General features: G+C 43.3%; 1 protein-coding gene across 1 annotated transcript in view; it reads right to left on the reverse strand.

Annotated features, from left to right (window-relative positions):
* Window positions 1-20,062, reverse strand: part of cacna1b (calcium voltage-gated channel subunit alpha1 B) — a 499,280-nt gene that overhangs the window by 93,199 nt on the left and 386,019 nt on the right. Inside the window, exons 23-28 of the mRNA XM_033049244.1 lie at window positions 18,267-18,472; window positions 16,816-16,954; window positions 15,105-15,234; window positions 11,935-11,994; window positions 10,306-10,412; window positions 5,873-5,884 (exon numbers count right to left, since the gene is read on the reverse strand). Of these exons, the coding sequence (XP_032905135.1) occupies window positions 5,873-5,884; window positions 10,306-10,412; window positions 11,935-11,994; window positions 15,105-15,234; window positions 16,816-16,954; window positions 18,267-18,472 (654 nt within the window). The remainder of the gene's footprint in view (window positions 1-5,872; window positions 5,885-10,305; window positions 10,413-11,934; window positions 11,995-15,104; window positions 15,235-16,815; window positions 16,955-18,266; window positions 18,473-20,062) is intronic.

Consider the following 20,062-nt stretch of genomic DNA (forward strand, 5'->3'; position numbering starts at 1 on the left):
TGGAATTCCGGGCTTACCCGCCAGAACCACGGTTATGTGCCATGACCCACCTACTATCCTACATAGACACAACCAAAAATATTCGAGGGAGATGAAAAGCCTTGTGGGTCAGTCATAAAAAACCTTATGGTCGGGTGACGAGCCAAACCATTTCGAGATGGCTCAAGCAGGTGCTAAAAGCTGCTGGGATAAACACTAACATGTACAAATCTCACTCCACCAGGGCAGCATCCACGTCGACGGCCAAAAGAATGGACGTGCCTATAGACCACATCCTGACTACAGCAGGATGGTCGGGGGAAAGACCGTTCAGAAATTTTATAATAAGCCGTTGACAAAACCTGCTTTATTTGCAGAAATTTTTTTTACACACTGCAAATATTTAATTTAAGCCCAGGGGAGCAATTTAATTTCTTTGTTGTTATTGTTAAAAAATACCATTGTGTTTTTCTACAAACAGATTCATTGGTTGATTACTATAACACACTTCCTCCCTCAAGGACTTCGGCAGTGCGTGAAGTAATACCTGTTACACTGTTTGAAATCACAGAGCTTTGAAGTCTTCAGTAGTCACTCATGTGACTCCGAAGTAAAATAGTAAGATTAAACGAGAACTTACCAGTTTGAAGTTTGATCTGTATTTTATGAGGAGTTACGATGAGTGATTACGTGCCCTCCGCTCCCACCCTCAATAATATGGGTCAAAATGATAAACTGATGTCTCCTTTTCTTTACTATGTTTACTTCAATAACTGTGTCTATCTGTGATTCCACACCGCTGCTTTGAAGTATGTCGCGCATGCGTGCTGAGCGGGCTCTTCACGTAATCCCTCATCGTAACTCCTCATAAAATACAGATCAAACTTCAAACTGGTAAGTTCTCGTTTAATCTTACTATTTTGTTTGGTGTGTTTCATAAGCAATCACTAAGTTTATATTCAGCATGTTTGGTAAAGAAGGCATATGTTAGGAATGCTTGCGTTCCTAGGTTGGGGCATTGAGTATCAGAGCAAGGAGGTCATGATGAGGCCGCATATGGAGTATTGTGCGCAGTTCTGGTCGCCCCATTACAGGAACGATGTGGAGGCTTTGGAAAGGGTGCCTAGGAATGATGTTTGGATTAGGGAGCATTAGCTACAGGGGGTGGTTGGACAGATCTGGATTGCTTTCCTCTGGAACACCAGAGGTTGTGGGGAGACCTGATTGAAGTATATATAATTAGGAGAGACACAGATAGGATGTACAATCAGAACAGTTTAGAGGCAGCACAGTGGCGTGGTGGTACAGCGCCAGCGATCAGGGTTCAATCTTGATTACAGGCGCTTGTCTGTATGGAGTGGGTGGAAGATGTGCTAACGAGAGGGATAGAAGGATGCGAACAGTGGAACTGATAGGATGACCAGAGTTGGGGAGGGAAGGGAAGGAGAGGGGAGGGGATTGAATGCAGGAGTTACTTGAAATTAGAGAAATCAACGTTCATATCGCTGGGTTGTAAGCTGCCCAAGAGAAATATGAGGTGCTGTTCCTCCAATTTGCATGTGGCCTCACTCTGACAGTGGAGGAGGCCCAGGACAGAACGATCAGTATGGGAATGGGAGTTAAAATATTTGTTGTGGCCTTTTCTCGCCTCCGGTTCCGACCTGAAACATCACCTATTCCTTTTCTCCAGAGATGTTGCCCAACCCGCTGAGTTCATTGACTCCAGCATTGTGTGTCACTCTCCAGACTGGGTAAGGATAGCTAATACCCATCGAGAAGGACATCAGTGGGGACCGTATGGGGATTTGCAACAATCCAATTGTTGCATGGTAATCACAAGAAGCTGGAGTAACTCAGCGGGACAGGCGGCATCTCTGGAGAGAAAGAATGGGTGACGTTTCGGGTCGAGACCCTTCATCAGACTGATGTCAGAGGAGTGGGCGGGACAGAGATAGAATGTAGTTGGAGACAGTAAGACTGGTGGGAGAACTGGGAATGCAGAGGGGATGGGGAGAGAGGGAAAGCAACCATGGCTGATGCAAGCAATGTAATTCCAGATTTATTTAGGAACTTGAATTCATGTCCCACAGCTGTCATGGTGGGATTCAAATGCAAGTGCCTGTAGCCATCCTCCAGGCATATGCAGTTGAGTAATTTAAACAAGATGCTACCCTCCTGAATTTGGTCAGCAATTTAATGATCTATAATTCAGGAGATACACTGTATCTCTTTGCCTTGAGCTGATGCTGATTTGTGCACAAATAGTGCTGAGCACTGTTAATTCTGCTGCAATATTCGGGCAAATATAAACAAAAGCAAAGTTTAATAGGTAGCAATAGATTGCCTTAACCAGACCGACAATAGAATTGTGTATTAGCCAGTAAATACATTGGTGAAGAAACATAGATAATGATACAGTAACGTAGACCTCACCTTTGAAAGGTCACATTGACTAGAAACTGTGCAGTGGAGAAGAATTAATTTTGAAATTTAAATCCAAGTGAGATAACAGATCTCAGATTATTCTTAAAGAGAGGGGGAGAGAGAAAGTAAGTGGGAGAATGAGAGAAAGAGAAAGTGAGAGAGAGAGAGAGAGAGAGAGAGGGAGAGAGAGGGAGAGAGAGGGAGAGAGAGAAAGAGAGAGAGAGAAAGAGAAAGAGAGAGAGAAAGAAAGAGAGAAAGAGAGAGAGAACTGCAATATGGGGAGAAAGGATGAAGTACGAAGGTAAGATAGCCAAGAATATAAAGGAGGATAGTAAAAGCTTCTTTAGGTATGTGACAATGAAAAAAATAGTTAAGACAAATTCCCTTGAAGACAGAAACAGGTGAATTTATTATGGGGAAACAAGGAAATGGCAGACGGGTTGTAAGGGTACTTTGGTTCTGTCTTCACTAAGCAAGACACAAACAATCTTCCGGATGTACTAGGTGCAGGGGAACTGAGGGTGATGCAGGAACTGAAGGAAATTCGCATTAGTCAGGAAATGGTGTTGAGTAGATTGATGGGACTGAAGGTTGATAAATCCCCAGGGCCCGATGGACTACATCCCAGAATACTGAAGGAGGTGGCACTAGAAATTGTGGACGCATTGGTGATCATTTTCCAAAGCTATAGATTCTGGATCAGTTCCTGTGGATTGGAGGGTAGCTAATGTTATTCCACTTTTCAAGAAAGGAGGGAGAGAGAAAGCAGGGAGTTGTAGACCAGTTAGCCTGACAATCGTGGAGGGGAAGATGCTGGAGTCGATGGACAAAGATGTAATAGCTGCGCATTTGGATAGCAGTAACAGGATCGGTCCAAGTCAGCATGGATTTATGAAGGGGAAATCATGCTTGACAAATCTTCTGGGATTTTTTGAGGATGTAACTTTGAAAATGGACAAGGGAGAACCAGTGGATGTGGTGTAACTGGACTTTCAGAAAGCCTTTGATAAGGTCCCACACAGGAGATTAGTGGGCAAAATTAGAGCACATGGTATTGGGGGTAGGGTATTGACATGGATAGAAAATTGGTTGGCAGACAGGAAACAAAGAGTAGGGATTAACGGGTCGCTTTCAGAATGACAGGCAGTGACTAGTGGCGTGTCGCAAGGCTCGGTGCTGGTACCGCAGCTATTTACAAAATGCCTTTGACAAGGTCCCACACAAGAGATTAGTGTGCAAAATTAGAGCACATGGAATTGGGGGTATGTTATTGAAATGGATCGAGAACTGGTTGGCAAATAAGAAGCAAAGAGTAGGAATTAATGGGTCCGACTAGATGCAGGAAAAATGTTCCCGATGTTGGGGGAGTCCAGAACCAGGGGTCAGTTTAAGAATAAGGGGTGGGCCATTGAGGACTGAGATGAGGAAACAATTTATATACAGTGTGGACTGTATAGATTGGATGCCTTCCTTTGTATCATAATTGGAGGAGTATTTTGTAGCTCAGACAGCATTTGAAAAGATATGCACCTTTTAGACTGAGTGTTTTCAGCACAGATCTACTGAAGGACCTTACCACCACCACCATTTCCTTTCTAGTGCTTTTACTACCCCTAACGTACAATAACGTAAAATTTCTTGACACAAAATGCTGGAGTAACTCAGCGGGACAGGCAGTATCTCTGGAGAGAAGGAATGGGTGACGTTTTGGGTTGAGACACTTCTTCAGATGTTTGTTTCACATTTCCATATCTTTGTCCTCTATGATGTGGAGGACCAAACTGCTGGATAACTGATTACCAGGATAATTTCCGGTAGCCACCATCAGTCACTATGTAATCTAAGTAAGTTACTCCTTCATCTTTTGGTTTGAATCATAACCAACAATATCACCTCTCACATACTCTAATAGAACAGGGCTTCTCGTTCATTTCGCCATAAAGCATGGGAATGGGTTCTTCAGCTCACTGAGTCCACACCAATTACAAAGCACCCGGGATACGCTAATCTTATTTTTACTCTCTCCACATTTCCATCAACTGCTCACAGATTCTACCCTCCCTCCCCCCCCCCCCCCCCCCCCCCCCCACACACACACACACACACACAGGGAGCAAATCATATTTGCCAATTGACCAAGCAATGCACATATTTTCAAATTCAGGAGGACACTGGAGTGCCCAGCATAAACCCACGAGGTCATAGGGAGAATGTGCAGACTCCACACAGACAGGATTGAACCCGGGTTTACTGGACTTGTAAAGCAGCAGCTTTACCAGCCACAGATTCAGATTCTATGAAAAACACCGCACAACAAATTCCTTGCATTGGATAATATATTCCATCTTCAAAGTGCATTATACAATATACATTGAAATGGCTCCAACATACAATCTATCATTCCTCCTGCTTTGGCCATCATGAAATGAAGAAAGTTTAAAAATTAACAAGTATAATATACAATGATTTTATTTGAAACTGATTTTTTTTAAAAGAAAATAATGCAAATGTGAAGTGCTTTAAATTGATTTTCCATTAGTTCTACTGTACTGGTGTCGAGAAATCAATATTAAAACTGCCAAAATGTTTCCAAAACCTATATTTTGGTGTTTATTGACATTATTTGAGGAAGGACATTCTTGCTATTGAGGGAGTGCAACGTAGGTTCACGAGGTTAATTCCCGGGATGGCAGGACTGTCATATAATGAAAGAATGGAGCGACTGTGCTTGTATACTCTGGATTTTAGAAGGATGAGAGGGATTCTTATCGAAACATATAAAATTATTAACAGATTGGACACGCTAGATGCAGGAAACATGTTCCATATGTTGGGGGAGTCCAGAACCAGGGGCCACAGTTTAAGAATAAGAGGTAGGCCATTTAGAACTGAGATAAGGAAAACGTTTTCACACACAGTTGTGAATTTGTGGAATTCTGTGCTTCAGCAGGCAGTGGAGGCCAATTCACTGGATGCATTCAAAAGAGAGTTACTGTAGATAGAGCTAACGGAATCAATGGATTCGTGGAGAAGGCAGGAACGGGGTACTGATTGTGGATGATCAGCCATAATCACATTGAATGGAGGTGCTGGCTCGAAGGGCCTACTCCTGCACCTATTGTCTATGTATCTATGTATTATTCTATATACATAATTTCATGTAATAATAATAAATATAGTAATAGAATAATAAAAATAAATAAGAGATCAGATGACTGATGACCTATTTAATTATGGTCTTTTAAATTCCCAAAGAGCTCACACATTCCGAACAGCACCGTGTACACCAGATCTCATCTCACATTGACTAATGAACTTGCGTGCATATGTAGACTTTGTGCTGTAGAACTGCAGAGTGTGGAAACATGATTTTATTAAGCATTAAACATATGTGTGCAATTGTTTACTCATTCACTCACAGTGGTCACACCTATGTTAACATTAACATAGACTTAAAAGATATCCTTACCCGAGAAAACTCCTGTTCTCGCACCACCGGCATTGAGGAACGAAAGGAAAAAAGAAACAATCAGTTACAAGTCAGACAGGAATAGATAAAAAAACGATTAAACATTCATTTCTTTAATTGTTAGTGAGGGAGTTAATTACTTTTGGGACTGGGCGATAATTTGGCTGGGAACACTGTGCTTTTCATTTGAGTTTGAACACAACCCAAGATGATGGGGAAAACAACTTTGTGTCCTTCACCCGAGATTCACTGGGGTTGTGGAGGGTTGACCTCACAGAATATGCATGAGATCTACTCAAAATTCAGCACGTGTTCGTAAGCAATTCCCAGAAAGACCCAAGGTCGGCTGGCTGTGACAATGAGGCAGCACAAACTCACAACCTTCCTTCAGCTGCCTGAGCCTCAGCACCAGAACAGTTCACACCACAGCCACACTGCCCAATCCTCTGTTTGATCATTTGAGGGATTTTTCTCAAAGACAAAGAGCGTTCAAACCTTTCATTTGATTGATCGCAATATTTCTGTTTTTTAATATTTCAAAGGATTGTTGAATCAGTTTTGCACAGATGGAGGCCATTCTGCACATTGAGTAAATGCAGGAACAATCTCGTCAGTGCCATTCTCTGGTTCTATCCTCTTCACCCTACAGACCATTCTCTCGAGTATCTTCCAAAATTCTCTATTGAAGGCAATAGTTGATACTACTAGTGAACACAAGATCCAAACTTGACTGAGTAAGATGTTTTTATTCCTTGGTAGGTTTTGATTGCAAAGCAACATCTAAACTACTTGCAGCATGAAAAGAGATGATATTCCTTGGAAGTTAAATATTTACAGGGTAGAAACTAGGAACTGCAGATGCTGGTTTACACCAAAGGATAAAAAAGTGCTGGAGTAACTCAGTGGGCGAGGCAGCATCTCTGGAGAATATGTTTGGGTAACCTATATTGGGTTTTTTACTTATTGAAACATTTTTTTCTGTTTGTTTATTATATTAACTATTGAGTACCGCATTTACAAACCTGTTGTGCGGCTGCTGCTGCTGTTGCAGGAAAAGGGCCTGTCCCACTGTACGAGGTAATTCAACAGTTCTCCCAAGTTTTACCCTGATTCGAACTTGGAGAATGTCCATAGCGGGTCCTTAGGAGTTTGTGGATGTCTCGTAGCGGCTCGTACGAGTAAAAAGTAACCATTTTTTTCATCATGAGTATTTATTTACTCGTGGACATTTTTCACAGTGTTGAAAAAACGTCACGGGTTTACCGGTGACCGTTACTCGTACGAGACGCTACGAGACATCCACAAACTCCTACGGACCCGCTACGGACATTCTCTGAGTTCGAATCAGGGGAAAACTCGGGAGAACGCTTGAATTACCTCGTACAGTGGGACAGGCCCTTAAGAATTTCATTGTTCCATTTCAGGATATATGTTAATAAAACACTCTCGGCTCTCTTGCATCCTCAAATACTGAACACATGCCCCCAATCACACGTCGTATGTTGCTCACGCATGAAAACTGAGGGCAAATGGATTTCCCCCAAATCCAATTTCTCGCCAGGACGAGAGCAGGATGGAAACTGATTGTCATGCTCTTTAGCATTATGTAGCCCCTGATTTCTCCCCATCACTAATCTGAGGAAAGACATTCTCTTAATCTGAGGAAAGACATTCTTGCCATAGAGGGAGTACAGAGTAGGTTCACCAGACTGATTCCTGGGATGGCAGGACTTTCATATGAAGAAAGACTGGATAGACTCGGCTTGTACACGCTAGAATTTAGAAGATTGAGGGGGGATCTTATAGAAACTAAAATTCTTAAGGGGTTGAACAGGCTAGATGCAGGAAGATTATTCCCGATGTTGGGGAAGTCCAGAACAAGGGGTCACAGTTTAAGGATAAGAGGGAAGTCTTTTAGGACCGAGATGAGAAAATCATTTTTTACACAGAGAGTGGTGAATCTGTGGAATTCTCTGCCACAGAAGGTATTTGAGGCCAGTTCATTGGCTAGATTTAAGAGGGAGTTAGATGTGGCCCTTGTGGCTAAAGGGATCATGGGGTATGGAGAGAAGGCAGGTATGGGATATTGATTTGGATGATCAGCCATGATCATATTGAATGGCGGTGCAGGCTCGAAGGGCCGAATGGCCTACTCCTGCACCTATTTTCTATGTTTCTAAGAATGGTCGCTTAGCAGAACAACTAGGAAGTCGTGTCTTTGGACACACATTCCAAATTATTCAAAACTCAGGATAAAGATGAACAAAATGACAGAGTGACTTCACTAAACACAGTTCACTTAGCTTGAACAATGTCAACCCAATCCCTCTAAACAACAGCTCTTAGCTGCACGGGCAGAATACAATAATTTGGACAAAGCTGGAGGAATCGTATGTTCGAATCATTAAAGCCCAACACAATAAAACTGTTTCACTATAAACTGCGAGTTGCTTATAATGAAGAAATTCATAACAATATTGCCAAGCTGCTCATCTAAACAGAGCAATTTATTTATGAGATGCATGTGATGGTGCCGGGATATTTGCAAAGAGCCTCTGGAGGCACACATAAATTGTGTGTGAATATACTTGCATAACTGAGGAATTGAATTTTTATATTAAACAATCTCATAACACTGTATCGCTGTTTACCCAGAAGCTGCCTCTTGCCTCCAGCTGTGTAAAACTGGCAGCAATGGAGCCTCGGAATGGTTCCTCATCGACTCCACAGTTTAGCTCAAACTTAGCACACAAGATCAGATTTGCAAACCAAATGACCATCTTAAAATGATTACTTTGACTTGTGCTTCCTCGACCCTGCAGAAGGAGATGCAAATTTTATTCAAATCTTCAGCATTTCTTTATTTATCGCAAGCCCAAACAATGGCTGCAATTGGTTAGCTATTATATATGTCTGCGTGAAGATTTTTACCAATCTTTGCTGATGGCACTGAGCATGGTGCTAATTTCTACACGGGGCTTGTGTCACTCTGACCTGTTGACGGATGATGGCTTGGCAAATGATAGAGTCATACAGCACAGAAACACGCCCTTTGGCCCATCGAGTCTATGCTGAACTGCACTAGTCCCAATTACCAACACTTGGATTAGAGCCTTCTTTGTCTTGGTGATTCAAGTGCTGGCTTAGATATTTCTTAAAGGTTGTTAGGGTACCTGCCTCCACCATTCACTCAGGCAGTGTGTTCCAGGTTCCAAATACCCAGTGTCTGTGTTTCACAATATGTCAAATGAAGGCAATAGCTGGAACAGCTGTAGGGAGGAAGTCCGGGAAGATGGGTAACCAGCTGCACTAGGCCAGGCAGAAATAGTTGCAGGGCTTATTTATTTTTACTCCGTTTTCTACTGTACCTCAGATCAACCTCAGTGGGAACTAAGTCTTGACACATTGCCAGAAAAATTCCCAGGTTCACCGTCAACATAGAAGAAGCTTTTGAAGAAGTCAGGTGCACATGCACGATTGGGGGGGGGGGGGGGGGGGGGGGGGGGGGGTTGCATAAGTATTTTAAGGCTAACGAAATGCTGAAGATTTGAATAAAATATGCATCTCCTCTTGCAGGTTCAAGGAAGCACAAGTTAAAGTAATAATTTTAAGGTGGCCATTTGGTTTACAAATCTGACCTTGTGTGCTAAGTTTGAGCTAAACTGTGGAGTCGATGAGTCAGGTATCTTGAACAATTTGTTCAAGACGCCTGAATTCACCGGGGCATAATCTGCACCCAAACTTCACAAAAATATTTTGCAGCCTGGCATGAACTGATTAGACTTGGATAATTCAGTTGAATCTGTATGATGCAGGAGGCACTATTAATAATGAGCCTAGAGCTCACAAGGAATACAACAGAGGTAAATGTAAACGAGGACCCGGCATGGGGGGCCCTCCGTGAGGGAGGGGAAAGTGGAGGGGGGAAGAACATAGAAACATAGACTAAAGGTGCAGGAGTAGGCCATTCGGCCCTTTGATCCAGCACCGCCATTCAATATGATCATGGCTGATCATCCAAATTCAGTACCCCCTTCCTGCTTTCTCGATCATATCCCTTGATTCCCTTAGCCCTAAGAGCTATGTCTGTCTAACTCTCTCTTGATTACATCAAGATAGACCTGAACAATGGTAGACCTGGCGTGGTATACTTGTAACTTTATTTAAGTGCTCTTTATGTGGTGACTATTGCATACAATGGGCATGCAAGCAAATCATTTCACTGCGACTTGTCACATGTGACAATAAAGTATTCATTCATTCATTCATTCATTCATTCATTCATTCATTCAATCATTCATTCATTCATTCATTCATTCATTCATTCATTCATTCATTCATTCATCATTCACAGGTACATTTACTGTCCATGGGGGGGGGGAGGGGGGTGCAACACAGATAGCTGAATACTGCAAAGAGCTGATGTTACTCACGTGAAGGCAAAGGCCACGAGAGCTCCGCTGACAACAATGAAGTCCAGAATGTTCCAAAGATCACGAAAGTAAGAGCCAGGATGAAGTATCAGACCTAAATTAATCATCTTGTGGAAGGGAGTGAGGTAAAGAAAAAATAATTTTGCAAGTGGGAAAAACATAGCAAATTATTTTTATGGACTCCCGCACAAAGCTGCTGTTGGTATCAAAGAGTGTAGGGAGGAACTGCAGATGGTGCTTTAAACTTGAAGACAGAAATAAAAAGCTGGAGTAACTCAGTATTAAAGACTTTGGGATAAAAACTACACATGTCAGGTATTGATCAACGCACTGGCCCCTGTGATATCAGGGACACAGATAGCTTGAGCCCTTGCAGAGAGTTGGGGGTGGGGCGGGTTTGGAATGAGACATCTTTAATAATACTCAAAGGGGTGCCAAATGTGTGAAGGGGAGGTGTACTTTGTAGGCACTGGGGGGAGTTCCCAAGTTGGAATTAAATATTTAGAGTGGGGGACATCCAGTGTCTTCATTACTATGTAATCTTCAATGAGGATCTATGAATTCCATTGCAATTGTTCCTCTCTTTTAAATGTCTATTCTAGGTCTATGTTTATGTCCTGCACTCTGTTTCCTTTCTCTATGCACGAGCTGTTTAGTTTAGAGATACAGTGTGGGAACAGGCCCATTGGTCCATCGAGTCTGCGCCGACCAGCGATCTCCGCATATTAACATCATCCTACACACACTTGGGACAATTTTTACATTAACCAAGCCAATTTACCTACATACCTGTGTGTCTTTGGGGTGTGGGAGGAAACCGAAGATCTCGGAGAAAATCCACACGGTCACGGGGAGAACTCCGTACAGACAGCGCCCGTAGTCGGGATCGAACTCGGGTCTGCGGTGCTGCAAGTGCTGTAAGGCAGCAACTCTACCATTGTGCCACCCTAAAGCTGTTGTACTCATGTGCGGTTTTTGATTGCCATTATGTATGGATACTTTCTTTGAACCCAGCTAACATGTAAAACAAAGTTTGCCACTGTGCCATGGTGCATGTAACAATAAACCAACACCATTACCAGTGACACCTGAATCTGTGGGCCAATGGTTTAGTTCTACACTTCTAGAAAATTATCACAGAAGATCTGCGAGGCTTCATCCCCAAGAGATGAAGGTGATTCTTAGGGAGGTTCAACAGGATCCTTAGAACATCCTTCAGCTTCTTCAGCACTTTAAAATCCCCAAATGATTGGAAACTGAAGGACGCAAAAGGAATTTTTGAAGGACCGTTTATCAAGTTGAAGAATGAGTACATATGGTTTGTACATATGAATTAACAGCACATGCTTAGGAATCATCAACTTTTGAAATTCATTCTATTTTCACAAATAATAAACTCATTTACAGTTTTATCGCACAAGCCAACTGGGATATAGGGCTCATTGGACACAAAACTCCAGAGCTCCAAGCTCAATCTGACTGGCAGATGCCCTTATTAATCACGGGATATATTGATTGCAAAATGTTTATTTCAGTAATTGAGCCAAAGTATGATTAAATACAGGCTTTCTATCTCTTTTATATAAGAATCGTGCAGTGAATTTATGAAGAACTTATGGGAATGTTTACCTTAATCACCATTTCGAAGGTAAAGACCCCAGTGAACACATAGTCCAGGTACTTCAGAACCTAAACAGAAAATAATGTTTTAATTTCAGTCTGAGTATGCGTTGGACAGCTGCTTTCGAAGTCCCAATCGCTCTGTGCTTCATTTAATTACTTACAGCTCTGCGTTAGTGATTGAAATGGTGCGTTCGTGGAAGTCGCGAATAATACGCGGTGGATTACAGAATAATGCTGGGACAATCGGGATGAAATGGGAGAAATATCAACAGCTGAACAGTGAGACTGTGAATTACCTCATTCCATTGGGGGGTCTCTTCAGAAAAGGGAATAAAACATGGAGGAGGGGGCTTCAAGTAACGGCAAACGGACAGGGAAATGTACCTTAAGTTTAGGTTTTTTTTAGTTTAGAGATACAGCGTGATAACAGGCCCTTTGGCCCTCTGCATCCGCGCTGACTAGCGATCTCCATACACTAACACTACCCTACACACACACTAGGGACAATTTACAATTATACCAAGCCAATTAACCTACAAACCTGTATGTCTTTGGAATGCGGGAGGAAACCGGAGATCCCGGAGAAAACCCACGCATGTCACGAGGAGAACGTAGAAACTCCGTACAGACAAGCAGGATGGAACCCGGGTCCCTGGCGCTAAAATGCAGCAACTCTACCGCTGCGCCACCGTGCCGCTACCACACCATATCTATTGAACAAACACCTGTGACTGTTGCCTGGTTACCCTAATCACAGACAACATCATTTGTTACGTTATGAAGGCAATATTTTGTTTCAGTTCAAACTACCTTTAAAATATGTCAGATGTAGCTTGCCATCAAGGCTGCACCATTGGACAGCCCTGCTGATTTGATCTGCTTGAGGGAGTCTGACAGGAAGGCGTTATGATATGAAATGCCCATTTGTGACTGTCGGATTTTAACGTCATTCAAAGCATTAAAATAGAATACATTCGGGAATGAAAAGGGATGGACAATCCCATCACAGATGTTGACCATGTACGAGAACCACCCCCTACACTCATGCTGCTTTCTCTCTTATTTAACCTTCCGCTGGAGGTTCACAGTCACAAAATGTCACGCAGTTGACAGAGCATTCCGAACCTCAGCTGCAATCAAGCAAAATACCCAGCTAATTACAGCATTATCTATATCTATCTTCTATATAATATTAAAACTGTGTGGCTGCTGGCTGGCTGTGTGTGTGTGTGTATGTGTGTTTCTGCCTGACTTGTGGCTGCCAACCTTTGATTCGTTGCTACGCCAACGTCAGACCGAGAAACGCCGAGTTTTTTCCATTTCGGTAGAGATTTCACTTTTCATTCCAAGTATCCACTCCTCATTAATTTCCGTCGTGTTTATGTACACATTTTTAATAAAATCCTTCTCCCCCCCCCCACTCACTCATTTTGTTGCCTTCTGCTGGCCAGCGACCATAACGGCTGCTGGCGCCCGCATCTCGCCTCAAAGAACGGCTGCGTTGGGGGAGCAGACCCAACGGGTCTGCACTTGGTCTAGTAACAATTAAAGTTATTTAAATCACTCAGTCGCCAGTCTGTAAGTGCCATTTCTCTTCCCCACCAGGATTTGAAGCTTCATGTTTCACACGGCATTTGATAACCAAATGCCCATTTTCACCTCCGGAATGTTCCGTCACTTTCTTAATCAACTATTCAGATGGCTTTTATTAAAGCAGTTAATTATCACAACACTGCCCTTCTCAACTAAATTAATTCCACACATTTATTACTCAGAGAAAACAAAAATCTCTGCCTCAGACTGCCGTATACTAAATTCTATTAGAATTCTCCGATTTTAATTTGTCCGTGTGATATGATTGTTTAACCATGGGACGTGTTGCAGGAAAATGTGGATCAATTTCCATTGTACATAGCTGAGGTTTTTTTCCCCTCAAAGTTGTCTCATTACCCATTATGACATTTTTGAATTTTCAAGGATGCATTGGCTACAACGGTAAAATATGAACTAAAACTGCAAGCAACAGGAGGCACAAAGGAACTGCAGATGTTGGAATCTTATGTAAAACACAAAGTACTGGAGAAACTCAGAAAGGTCAGGCAGCATCTGTGGAAGAAGTAGATGGGCAACATTGCGGTTTGGGTCTGAAGAGGTACCCCGACCCAAAATGTTGCCTATCCATTCATTCCGCGGATGCTGCCTGACCCACTGAGTTGTTCCAAACTTTGCATTCTATTTCCACTTTGGCTGCAATCAGACGGAATTGTGCTGGCCTTTCTGATATCAGCTTAATATTTTGGCTTCTTATGAAGCTTGCCTACTTTGTGTGAACCTTCCAAAAGATGTGTATTTGAGGCCATAATTAAATTCAATTGCTTATTCGTTCCTGTGCTTTGAACAAATTAATATATACTATATACATATATATATATATATTTACTCCATTTTTAATGCAGCAGAAAATTGATTTATCACTAGAAAATATATAGCTTTGAAAGAAGCACACAGTCCACCATGTGTAAGTGAAGCAAGCTTTCAATCACTGAAAAATATTTAAAAGACTGATACCCATCAGCCAGTCCCATAGTTCAAAACTGTTAAAAGTCATTAAAAACTGGATTACTTTGAAGAGCCTTGGCAAGAAATAGGACATAGCAGAAACTTGTCATGTTTATTCCTACTGATGCCTATTGTGTGGGTAGGGATCCCTTCTAACAAAGTTATGTTACTTGTGCTACAAATGCCACAATCGTTTAGCAGGTTAGCTGATTTCTGGCAATTTACACCTTCCTTTGACGAAACACGTATAACAATATTACCAAAGCAGATGAAGCAACGCCTCTCTATCCGACCAAACAGTGTGACACTTGTGCTTTGTGAGAAATCACTCCATGTTATTGGTTTAACTGATTTAACTATTTCCTGCGTTCACTAATTCAAATCCACGTGCCCCAGTAACTTGCACAGTTTAATCAAAATTACCCAGGAAAATCGATGCAACCAAATGGTGATTTTTGAAACTTTGACCACTTATTGACTCATTCTGGTTTACCCCGTGGATTTAATGGTAACATTCCTTTTGGTTACGGTAAGCTTTAAAGAGAGCATTTGCAGCTGAGCTGGTTTTGTGGGCACACTGCGATGCCAGTTGTTGGTGAGGTGTAGCAGCAACTTACATTGTTACTGGGTGAGTCGGCCTGTACAGGGTCCTCCGCTGCCAATGCGATGCTGCTCATTGTTATCACCAGCAGGATGCACATCTCAAAGTAGCGCAGATTTACAACGTAGTGGCATGCTCTGCGAACACTAAAAATACAGGTCAATGTACCTTCACATCAAAATCAACTCTGGCAAGAAAGAGCAATGTCAAAGGGTACAACCATAAGCAATTATTCGGAACCTTTGTGGAACTGCGTAATGTTCTTAAATATCCCTTTTCACTTTAGAGCTGTTATCAGGCAACTGAATCATCCTACCACAACCAGAGCAGTGCTGAACTACTATCTACCTCTTTGGTGACCCTCGGACTACCCTTGATCAGACTCTGCTGGCTTTACCTTGCACTAAACGTTATTCCCTTATCGTGTATCTATACACGGTAGATGGCTCGATTGCAACGATGTATTGTCTTTCTGCTGACTAGATAGCACGCAACAAAAACTTTTAACTGTACCTGAGTACACGTGGCAATAAACGACACTAAACGCAACTGAGAACATAGAAAACCTGTAGGATTTTCAGTAGGATTCGGGATCAGTACACTATTTCGGTACAATTTGCTAATCGGGGATGTGCTTAGTTATAGCAATACTCCAAAGGACTGTTTGTAAGAAAATAATTTCACAGTGCATTTGCAGGTGACAATAAATGCAGCATTAAACTATTGAACCATTTAAAAGTACAGCACCGGAATAGGCCATTCGGCCCACAACCTCGGTGCTGAACATCATGCCAAATTAAATTAATTCCTCTTGATCCATCTCCCTCTACTCCTTGCATACCCATGTGCCTATCTAAAAGCACCTTAAACGTCACTATCATATCTGCCTCCACCACCAACCCCACCAGCGTGTTCCACAAAAATCTTACTCTGCATATCTCTGCCTCAGAGGCAGGTTTGCTGGATGCTTTCACAAGAGAGCTAGATAGGGCTCTAAAAAATAGCAGAGTCAGGGGATATGGGGAGAAGGCAGGAACGGGGTACTGATTGGGGATGATCAACCATGATCACATTGAATGGCGGTGCTGGCTCGAAGGGCCAAATGGCCTACTCCTGCACCTATTGTCTATTGTGTTTAAGAAGGAACTGCAGATGCTGGAAAATCGAAGGTAAACAAAAGTGCTGGAGAAACTCAGCGGGTGCAGCAGCATCTATGGAGCGAAGGAAATAGGAAACGTTTCATTTGATCGTCCCCAATCAATAACCCGTGCCTGCCTTCTCCCCATATCCCTTGATTCCACTAGCCTCTAAAGCTCTATCCAACTCTCTCTTTAATCCATCCAGTGATTTGGCCTCCACTGCCCTCTGTGGCAGGGAATTCCACAAATTCACAACTCTCTGGGTGAAAAAGTTTTTTCTCACCTGAGTCTTAAATGGCCTCCCCTTTATTCTAAGACGGTGACCCCTGGCTCAGGTCGATGACCGTTCATCAGAATTCTGAGCTCTAATGAATGCACATCGACCTGAAACCGTAACCTTGCTTTTCTCCCTGCAGGTGCTGCCTAACCGCTGAGTATTTCTAGTATTTTCAGATTGTCTTGAGAAAATGTAGTGATTTAATGAGCAAGAGAATGTGTAGAAGAGGAGGAAGACGGATGCGTTGTGAGGTGGTTCCCCTCCCCCACCTCCCCCCGCGATGGTCTGCCCTCTCCAGCGCCATTACTCACGGGTTGGTTGGGCTGAAGATGAACATGGAACTGAAGGGCGGTATCTGCCGCCGCCCGTCCCTCATCAAATCATCGGCGTCCCCCGCCTTCTTCTCCTCCGCTTTACTCATACTTTCCAAATCAACGCTGACGTTGTTGACTACAGAAAAATACAGAAGCAATTGTGAAGACTTTTAGATGCGCTGAACAACAAGTGAACACTGAAGAGTTTAGTGCGTGTGTGTGTGTGTGTGTGTAATGGTGCAGGCATACAAATTTACAATTCACAAGGTGTAGCTGCATTAACAAAACATTTCTAGGCAATGATTGCTGTCACAACATGAGATTGCCGAGCTCTTAAACTCAAATAGCGGAGTTTATTCTTAGCTATATTTGAGAGCTTTTCGAGGTGAACCTCTGCGAACCATATGTACAATGACGAAGTACACAGGTTATTGCCACCCAGTGGGAGCGTCTGGAACATGAGGGCCTTCCGTTGGCTCATCAATCAACCTGACGTGCCACAAATGTCAGCATTCTATCTATACAGAAAATATATTACCTAGCAAAGCTTTAGAGAGGGTGAATGCACAAAGCCTTTTACTCAGGGTAAGGGAATCAAAAACCAGAGGATATAAGTTTAAGGTGAGGGGGGCAAGATATAATACAAACCAGACAGGAAACCTTTTCACTCAGAAGGCTGTGGGCATATGGAATGAGGAGCTAGAGGAGGTAGTTGGGGCAGGTCTTATAACAGTATAAAATGCTATTGGACAGCTACAAAGGGATATGCGCCAAACTCGGGCCAATGGGACTAGCTTAGATGGGGCATCTGGGTCAGCCTAGATGAGTTGGGCTGAATGGCAATGCCATGCTCTAGGGCTCACTGACTCTAAGTCAATGTCCTCTCTACTTCATAGGCAATGCTGCCTCAAGCCAAGACCAAGAGCCTTCTTTCCCAAACCTGTGGAGATAAGAAATTCCTCCTTGAATGACTGCCCACAAAAAAACGGGATTGGTTTACTGTGTGGAGTCCGCAGTGTGTGCTCACTACATTCCACACAAGCTGTCAGAATTGCACTCTTACGTCAATGACTGATTCAGGTTTGCACAAGGGCCAACAACTGAGGGAGTGTTCCTTTCAGCAATGAGCTGCTGAGATACTCATTCCTTGGATCCTCCCTTGTGACACTGCTAGCTACACCTCACCCCTTTCTGTGCAGCTATGACGGTGGCTGGTCAAGGACTTCATGTCAGTAGGCAAGGGAATTCCCATCAGTAAAGAGCCCACTCCCAGAGATTCTCTATAGACACCATAATCCAACTGCTCTTCCCTGGCGAACACTGGCTTGTATTACCCAGGCGGCCTTCATTGTGACCATCTTTGGAGGCCCTTCAAGCATGCACTCATGCCGGGACTGCTCTTTCCCTGAATGTCAAGGCCATGCTGACTCCGGCCCTGCCTCACTCACTTGGGAACAGTGTCGTCTCTCCAGGTGGTGCCGTGATGGTAACCGGGATGTTGATGGTGACGGGGTGCTCGGCATCTCTCGTGGGCAGCGTCACCAGCTTGATGTTCTTCTGGTTGTCGGCATCCTCTGGTTGCTGGGGCAGGTGCTTCATGGGTGGCAGCGAGGTTGTGCCCAGCACGATGCTGTCTGGTGGTGGCTGGACCTCCCTGTGAACAGACGATCACATTCTCAAAGCTGAGCCCTTCTTGGCCAGATCCTGTCTTCCCCTTCCCTCCCTTCCACCTGCAGTCTCCTACCTCTGGAGTTTACAAGAATGAGGAGGGGGGGGGGGGGACCTCATTGAAACATACAGGATACTGACAAGCCTGGATAGAGTGGATGTGTAGAGGATATTTCAATTTGTGGAAGAGTCTGGGACTAGATGTCATTGCCTCAGAATTAAAGAACGTTCCTTTAGGAAGGAGATGAGGAGAATTTTATTTAGTCAGAGGGTGGTGAATCTGTGGAATTCTTTGCACAGAAGGCTGTGGAGGCCAAGTCAGTGGATATTTTTTTTAAAGCAGAGATAGATGGATTCTTGATTGGTGTCAGAGGTTATGGGGAGAAGGCAGGAGATTGGCGTTTAGGAGATAGAGGTAGATCAGCCATGATTGAATGGCAGAGTAGACTTTGGGCCGAATGGTCTAATTCTACTCCTATTCCTTATGAATTCCACACCTACCCGGTCTAGGTGCAGAGGGCCAGCGGCCAGACTCGCTAGCCCACATCCTCCCACAGTGACGTTCAACCAGTGATTGACCAGGCACCTAGGCAGTGAGGAAACCCTGGCCACAAAACATCCCTGAAACCCGGGTCAGCAGATATACGAATGGTCATTAGACATGGGTGAGGTGCCGGAAGACTGGAGCGTGGCTAATGTTGTACATCTATTTATAAGGGCTGCAAGGAAAAGCCTGCAAACTATAGACCAGTGAGCTTAACATCTGTGATAGGCATGTTACTGGAGAGTATTTCGAGGGATAAGATATATATACACAAAAGACACAATGTGCTGGAATAACTGTGTTCAAGAAGGAACTGCAGATGCTGGAAGATCGAAGGTACACAAAAATGCTGGAGAAACTCAGCGGGTGCAGCAGGAATAACTCATCAGGTCAGGCAGCATCTCTGGAAAACATGGATAGGTGACGTTTCTGGTCTCGACCCGAAATGATACCTAACCCATTGGCCTAACCAAAGTCTTATAGAACTGTACCATGACTTCCTGGCTCTTATTTTCAATGCCTCTAGCAATGAAGGCTAGCATACCATTGGCTCGTTTACCATCAGTGCTGCCACCTTCAGCGAGCTATGAATATGGATTCCAAGATCCCTCTGCACATCAATGCTGTTAAGGGTCTTGCCATTAAGTGTATTAACCTCCCAAAGTGCAACGCATCACACCTGCTGAAATTAATCTCCATTCCTTGCACATAACCTAATGTGTGGATGACCCTGAAATCAGAGCAGAGAATTAGCCCATCCACTGAAGGCTGGTGGAAGAGTGGAGTTCACACATTTCAAATAGAGGATGCTAACATCCATGGGTATATTTGAAGATAAGGCCTTGGATGAAAAGAATAAAACTTCAGAAAATACACGTGGTGAGCATTGGCCAGTGAACCGATGCATGCAATGCTTATATTGCACACAAGCATTCAGTTTATCTTCTTCCAGATTCCATGCCCGGTTAATTTTTTCTGACTAAAATGTAATCACCAATGTTCATGTTGAGGTGAGAGAAGTTGACGTTGGGA

Source organism: Amblyraja radiata, chromosome 32, assembly GCF_010909765.2.
Source record: "Amblyraja radiata isolate CabotCenter1 chromosome 32, sAmbRad1.1.pri, whole genome shotgun sequence".
Classification (NCBI taxonomy): Eukaryota; Metazoa; Chordata; class Chondrichthyes; order Rajiformes; family Rajidae; genus Amblyraja; species Amblyraja radiata.